Source organism: Octopus sinensis, linkage group LG15 (assembly GCF_006345805.1).
Source record: "Octopus sinensis linkage group LG15, ASM634580v1, whole genome shotgun sequence".
Taxonomy (NCBI): Eukaryota; Metazoa; Mollusca; class Cephalopoda; order Octopoda; family Octopodidae; genus Octopus; species Octopus sinensis.
This window is the reverse complement of record NC_043011.1, coordinates 11,130,019-11,137,863: the sequence shown is the minus strand read 5'-3', so window position 1 is coordinate 11,137,863 and position 7,845 is coordinate 11,130,019. Positions and strand designations below refer to the sequence as shown.

The 7,845-nt window shown below is 38.7% G+C and overlaps 1 protein-coding gene across 1 annotated transcript; it reads right to left on the bottom strand.

Annotated features, from left to right (window-relative positions):
• Positions 1–2,487: 2,487 nt before the first annotated feature.
• Positions 2,488–4,550, bottom strand: LOC115219998 (protein arginine N-methyltransferase 3). The gene is made up of 3 exons (XM_029790300.2): positions 4,325–4,550; positions 3,300–3,387; positions 2,488–2,764 (listed from the first exon to the last, which is right to left on the bottom strand). Exons 1-3 carry the CDS (start codon positions 4,466–4,468, stop codon positions 2,655–2,657), a joined length of 342 nt encoding a protein of 113 aa, XP_029646160.2. The 5' UTR covers positions 4,469–4,550; the 3' UTR covers positions 2,488–2,654.
• Between the last annotated feature and the right edge of the window lie 3,295 nt (positions 4,551–7,845).

The window sequence follows — 7,845 nt, the reverse complement described above, 5'->3', positions numbered from 1 at the left end:
AAGGGCATGATCTGGACTGTAGGCAGGATGTTCCAGCAACTCAAAACCCAATTTTCAAAAGGTTTCAGAGGTGTGGGTGGCCATGCATTGTTGTGTAACAATCATACTTACTTTGACTATAGACTTGGAATTTTAGTGTGAATTTCTGGTTTCATTTTGTTGGCCAACATTTGACTGTAGCCAACAATGATGACTGTAGACTCCTTTTCCAGCTAAAAATCGAAATCGATCAACATCAATGGAAATTGTAGCTGTGATACCAGTGCCGGTGGCACGTAAGAGAACCATCCGAACATGGCCGTTGCCAGTGCCGCCCCGACTGGACTCCATGCCGGTGGCATGTTTAAAGCAGCATCTGATTGTGGCCGTTGCCAGCCTCGTCTGGCCCCTGTGCCGGTGGCACGTAAAAAGCACCATCCGATCGTGGCCATTTAGAAGCCTCATCTGGCACCTGTGCAGATGGCACGTAAAAAGCACCTGCTACACTCACGGAGTGGTTGGTGTTAGGAAGGGCATCCAGCTGTAGAAACACTGCCAGACCAGACTGGGCCCGGTGCAGCCTTCTGGCTTCCCAGACCCCAGCTGAACCGTCCAAACCATGCTAGCATGGAAAACGGACGTTAAACGATGATGATGATGATCCAGTGTAAATTCTTTTGAATCCCAAAAAACAGTTGACATTACTTTTTCCATGGAATGTTGAATCCTGAATTTCAATTCCATTCTCTGCTTTTTGGATTCTGATTTGGTGTGAGCCCAGGTCTCTTCTCTTTAGACTATTTGCTCCAAAGAAACTTCATCTTCATTGCTGTAGTGGTCAAGTAAGCACTGACAGGTCTCCACACAACTGTGCTTATGCACTTAAGTAAGCTCTCTTGGCACCCATTTTGTACAGGCTTTTAGAAAGGCCAAGCTTGTCATGGATGATTTCATATGCAGAGCCATGATTAATTTGCAGAGAACAAGCGACCTCATCAATGGTTACTTGTCAGGTCACCAGAACCATTTCTTGAGCACATTGAACCTTCACATCAATGGTAGAGGTTGATGGGTGTCCTGCTCCCTCTTTCTACTTTAAGCTTGTCTGGCCATTCTTGAACTTTTCCATCCACTCATACATATTTCTACACAGTATAAGCGTTGACTCCTTTCCTTCATTATGTAACCACAAGAGTACAACTTTTTAGCATGCAAGCACTGAAGGCAGTGCAACCAACCTAAAGAAATTTGGTAAAGGTGAGGATAAATTTTGACTTCTCCCTTGTATATATGTGTGTTTTTATTAATGTCTGAACTTATGACATTACAACACAAGTTACCGCCCTTATACTAGTATCATTCCAGTTTAACCCTTTGGTGTTTAAGCTGGCCATATCCGGCCCAAATATCCTACATGGTTTACATTCAAGCTGGCCATCTCTAGCCCCTAACACCTAACCTACATTGACATTCTAAAAATAAACTATCACACCATTGAAACCTCAAAGCTGTAAGATAATGTATGATTAATTCAAAACAATTTGAGTGAAAAAAAGTATTACATTTAACAGAGTAATCTGAACACTAAAGGGTTAAACTTTTGAAATGATGTACGACTTGTTGTCATTGTTATATCTGAATTCTTATAATATCAAATGTTCCTGATGTCCAACTGTGTATCTTCAACAAGCACTCCACAATATCTACGATCTGTACAATATATGACTGTGCATATGACACTCTTCGCAAACTGTTCTGCACATGCTCCTTTATACTAACTAGTATAGTTCACTTAGCCAATCACGAGGGTGTACAGATTCCCCATACTTTTACTTTTACTTGTTTCAGTTATTTGACTGCGGCCATGTTGGAGCACTGCCTTTAGTTGAGCAAATCGACCCCAGGACTTATTCTTTGTAAGCCTAGTACTTATTCTATCAGTCTCTTTTTGCCGAACCGCTAAGTTACTGTGATGTAAACACACCAGCATCAGTTGTCAAGTGATGTTGGGGAGGGGGACAAACACAGACACACAAACACGACCTCGTGTGTACCGTTGCCGATTTTTTTCCCTCTGTCTTCCCTTCTCTGGATCTTTCTTTCTCCTATGTTTCCGACAAAGAGCTCCGCTCAAAACGTTAAACCCTCCTTCTTTCCTTAGCGTCCAATAATACTATATTTGTTCCACGTCCTCGCGTTGTTGTGTTTTTTTGTGCTTTCTTGTTTGGATTAACCATATATATATATATATATACACACATATATATACGACGGGCTCCTTTCAGTTTCCGTCTACCAAATCCACTCACAAGGCTTTGGTCGGCCCAAGGCTATAGTAGAAGACACTTGCCCAAGGTGCCACGCAGTGGAACTGAACCTGGAACTATGTGGTTCGTAAGCAAGCTACTTACCACACAGCCACTCCTGCACCTACACAACAACTTTTGATCAGTTTTTTTTCCCCCATCTCTTTGTCTACCATTTACGCTATTGAATCACAGATATTCATTATACTCAGATATTATTCAAAATGTTTTATTTAACATGGTTACTACTTTCAGTATTTTGTGTTATTCAACAGGCAGAAAAGCAAAACTAAGTAACAATTGATTGAAGAATTGGCTTAAAATTTATATATATTTATACACACAGATGTGCACGTGCATTAGTCCCAGTTATTCAATAATATACGATGCAAATCTATCTGCAATGGTCAGCTGTACGACCAGCGTTCGTGGAGATTTTCTGTTCTTCATGCAGGTGAGGGTTCCAGTCAAGACATCATCTAGAAAAAAAAATAAAATATATGAATCTCTTTTACTCTTTTACATGCTTCAGTCATTTGACTGCGGCCATGCTGGAGCACCGCCTTTAGTCGAGCAACTCGACCCCGGGACTTATTCTTTGTAAGCCCAGTACTTATTCTATCGGTCTCTTTTGCCGAACCGCTAAGTTACGGGGACGTAAACACTCCAGCATCGGTTGTCAAGCAATGCTAGGGGTACAAACACAGACACACAAACACACATACATACATATATATACATATATACGACAAGCTTCTTTCAGTTTCCGTCTACCAAATCCACTCACAAGGCATTGGTTGGCCCCGGGCTATAGCAGAAGACACTTGCCCAAGATGCCACGCAGTGGGACTGAACCCGGAACCATGTGGTTACTTACCACACAGCCACTCCTGCGCCTATATATGCAAATGATAAAGCAACAGTTAAAGAATATATCAAAGAAAAATTTTAGAGTTTAATCTACTTGAGAACATCAATATCCTGCCAAAAACATAAATAGTGATTCACTCTCACCTTTTTTCACAGGAATTTCAGGATCTATTAAAAATACAGTCTGTTTCCAGTGTGTTGGTGTCGACAAAGGACCAGTTGAAAATGTTACCTGAAAAATAAATGTTTCTTTCATAGGAAGACTATCTCTGTTAGTAATTAAAAGAAAACAAGCTAATCTTTTTTTTTAAGTAATAAATGAAAGACAGATAAACCTTTCAGTGGATGAAATACAATTCAGTTACATGTAAAATTCCTTTTTCAGTGCCCCCAAGAATGGTGGGGTGAAGGTATCCACATAATCAGTTAACCAGTTTAATATAACCTCTCAAAGGCAACATTGAAGAACAGGAACAATCCCACAGACAAACTTGTACAAAATTTCTATCTATCAAATTCTATTCACATGGCTTTAGTCAACCCACAGGGCCACACGTTGGCTAAGCTTGGCACTGTGACCTAATTACTCTTTACTCTTTTACTTGTTTCAGTCATTTGACTGCGGCCATGCTAGAGCACCGCCTTTTATCAATTTCACAGGGCAGTTATTATTTATAATGGTGAACTGTTGTTCTAATTTCTAATATTTTTTGTTGTTTGTTCCTTCTCGAGCCCTGCCTGGCTCATAAGAGCCGGTTTCCCGGTTTCCTTGGCGTATAGGTTCCCCACCTGGATGGGACGCCGGTCCGTCGCAGGTGAGCTGCAAGATGCAAGAGGAAAGAGTGAGAGAAAGTTGTGGCGAAAGAGTCAGCAGAAGTCTCGCCATTACCTTCTGCCGGAGCCATGTGGAGCTTAGGTGTTTCGCTCATAAACACACACATCGCCCGGTCTAAGATTCGAACCTGCGATCCCTTGACTGCGAGTCCGCTGCTCTAACCACTAGGCCATGTGCCTCCACAATTTCTAATATTTACTTAGAATCAAGTGAACATAAACTCTGATGCCTCAGCTATTTGTTCAAATGAAGTATCCACAGATTCCTTCTTCAGCAGCAAGATTATAATTAATAACTGAAGGCATAAAATACAGCTAGATACTATAATACTTACAGGGTTCATGTTAGGTCCATCAAAAATAACATCAAAGTAGCCCACCAATGCTGTGATGAAGCCATCTTCTGTAATTGTTAAACTCACTGGCACACGGTAGTCAAGCTCTTTTAAAGTAATTTCACTGATATCAAACATCTGCATTTATATAAAGAACATAAGTTTATTAACATTGACATATTTTAGGAGTTGCATACAAAAATACCTTTTAGATAAAAGTTATTTATTAGGAAACAATAATTTTAACATATATGTGTTGGGGACACAAAGCTCTACTTGGGACACAAAACTCTACTTGTGAAGACCTGTTGAGGCAAGTGAAAAACAAAATCAAAATCAAAATCGATCAACATCAATGGAAATCATAGCTGTGATACCAGTGCCGGTGGCACATAAGAGAACCATCCAAACGTGGCCATTGCCAGCGCTGCCCCAACTGCCTCCGTGCCAGTGGCACGTACAAAGCACCATCCTATCGTGGCTGTTGCCAGCCTCGCCTGGCACGTAAAAAGCACCCACTACACTCATGGAGTGGTTGGCGTTAGGAAGGGCATCCAGCCGTAGAAACATTGCCAGATCAGACTGGGCCTGGTGCAGCCTTCTGGCTTCCCAGACCCCAGTTGAACCGTCCAACCCATGCCAGCATGGAAAGCGGACGCTAAACGATGATGATGATGATGCTGTGTGTGTGTGAAGACATGTGGCCCAGTGGTTATGCTGTTGTACTCATGATTACTAAATTGTGGGATTGATTCCCAGACTGGGCAGTATGTTGTGTTCTTGAACAAAACCTTTCATTTCACGTTCCAGTACCCCTTTAAATCAGTGAGGAATATTGGACTATTTGTCTAGCTAGCAGAGTGGCAACATTTGAAGGCTACAACAATGCAAAACACATTATGACCAGTGAGGTATAACAACATCTGATAGTCTGGACAGTCATATGATATATATATATATATATATATAATCTCAAGATTAATCAGCCGAAATTGCTAAGATGATCTGGTTCTTGACTGATGACTGAGGGCTTCGAATGTCCCGTCCTGTGGTTCTTGTGTCGTCTCTGTGGTGTTTCATGTTCTTGTCCATGTCTGTATTTAATTTTACTGTTTACCTATATAATCGGCGGCTACGTATCCACAATTGTCCTTATACGATAAGTATATTTTTTTCTCAAGCTTTGATACGACTCTTAATCTGTCTCTTTTTCTCTCTCTCTCTCCCTCCTCCCTTATTCCACTTCCGTTCTTTCCTCTCCATCCGTCCCCCCCCCTTTCTACGTTTCTCTATCTCTCTCACCTCCAGCCCCCTCGATCTGTCTCTTTCTTCTCCTCCCTCGTCCACCTTCTCTCCTTTTCATCTGTCCCTTCTCCTGTCTTTTGTTCTCACGTGACAGCTAGCCGCTGTTGAGCGCTCTTTTCGTTTTCAGGCAGCCTCAGAAGCAACACGTATTTGTTCGTCTCCCCGTGGCCTTTAGGCACAACTTCACAAGCCAGCCCCTACTCAAATCGTACTGTCGAAAGACCCTTGTCCTACGTCCTGGTTTTGTTTTGTTGTTTATTTTTTTTATTTTTACCGTTATTGTTTTTACGTTTTTGTATTCTTATTGGTGTCACGTATTCTGTATTTTTGTTTGTGTACTTCGATCGTTTTCCGTCCTTTCGTTGTATACATTCGAAGCTTCTTCCAGGGGATCTAATGCGCTTGGCTTAGATTTCCCTTGGCGGGCTGGCCATATCGGAGCAATCTCAAGATTAATCAGCCGAAATTGCTAAGATGATCTGGTTCTTGACTGATGACTGAGGGCTTCGAATGTCCCATCCTGTGGTTCTTGTGTCGTCTCTGTGGTGTTTCATGTTCTTGTCCATGTCTGTATTTATTTTACTGTTTACCTATATATATATATATATATATATATATATATATATATATATAGGTTATAAAATGAGATAGGGGTTGAAAGTTCAACCCACCATGGGATAATATATATCCAATATACTGCTAGATAGGTACCCAACAAGACTAATACAAGACTAATGTTAAAAATTGTCAAACAATCAGTTCATCTATTGTATTATATGGGTAAAGGTAATAATATTACCGTAAATTAATACTACAAAATTAGAGAATGGAGAAACATACTTAAATCAATAAAACATCAACTATCAGATGATACCCAATCAATACTTTAATACACCATTACATATCAGTAAAGGCATTATACAAAATATACAGTAAGAGTAAATAGACAAAGAGATATAAGTATAAAATTTCAAATATAATATGTAATTAAATCAAATCTGACAGCTGTTTCGGCAGTGAGGGCAGTCATACCTCATTTACCCTATAAGCCATAAAGGCAGGTATAAATGAGGCATTAACAAGGATGCCCCACGCCTCTTCAGAGAATTAAATTTGTTATAATTGTGAAAAGATTATTTAACCATATACATATAATATAAAAAATGTAAAATATAAAAAATTATACATAAACTTCATAATGCTACACTTATATAATATAATACTCATTGGTACAATAATGGAAGGTAAACAGAACAAAATAAAACAAAATATATATCAGTGTATATATTAATATTAATAAGCACCGATATTATACATATTTGGCTAATAGTTTTAAAAAAATAAAAAAAAAAAAAAAAAAACTAACACATAGGGAGATGAAAAATAATAATTAAAATTAAAACCATGGTTCAGTTCATAAAATTATAAAGCTATAAAAGTCAATAAAAATTACTATTAATATTAATAATAATAATAATAATAGATACAGTTATGTTTGCACCAAGTCCATCCTTTCAAGATCGAAATAATGAGGTATGACTGCCCTCACTGCCGAAACAGCTGTCAGATTTGATTTAATTACATATTATATTTGAAATTTTATACTTATATCTCTTTGTCTATTTACTCTTACTGTATATTTTGTATAATGCCTTTACTGATATGTAATGGTGTATTAAAGTATCGATTGGGTATCATCTGATAGTTGATGTTTTATTGATTTAAGTATGTTTCTCCATTCTCTAATTTTGTAGTATATATATATATATATAGGGAGAGTTTACGAAAAAGACAAAAGACGAAGACAGGTGGAGTACAAAACAAACAGATGTATTAGTATAACGCTCAGGAATAGAAAAAGTCTTTTACATTTCGAGCCTACGCTCTTCTACAGAAAGGGAGACAGAAAAAAACAAGGAGAGAAAAAATGTGTGTAGTGGCTAACGATCTATCATGGCAACTAGTGCCGGACAGAAGGGTCAAACACGAAGAGGAAGAGGAGAGAGAGAGATATGCACACACACACACAATAATGGAGAAAGCTGCTTCTCAAGATTTTACAATTTCCTATTTTAATACATTTTTTTTTATCAGAATATGTTTTTGAAGTTGCTTTTAATACTGAAAATTTCAACTACATGCTTTTCAGAAAACACAATTCTATTCACTGCAATGTTTTACATTTATATGCCTTTTCTTCTCCTTTTTCCTAGCAA

Excerpts from the sequence above, each read along its gene's own strand:
- LOC115219998 (XM_029790300.2), bottom strand. The coding sequence starts at position 4,468 with ATGCAGATGTTTGATATCAGTGAAATTACTTTAAAAGAGCTTGACTAC. Across the intron at positions 3,388-4,324 it reads ATGGACCTAACATGAACCCT|GTAACATTTTCAACTGGTCC; the intron begins GTAAGTATTATA and ends TTTATTTTTCAG. Across the intron at positions 2,765-3,299 it reads TGAAATTCCTGTGAAAAAAG|ATGATGTCTTGACTGGAACC; the intron begins GTGAGAGTGAAT and ends TTTTTTTTCTAG.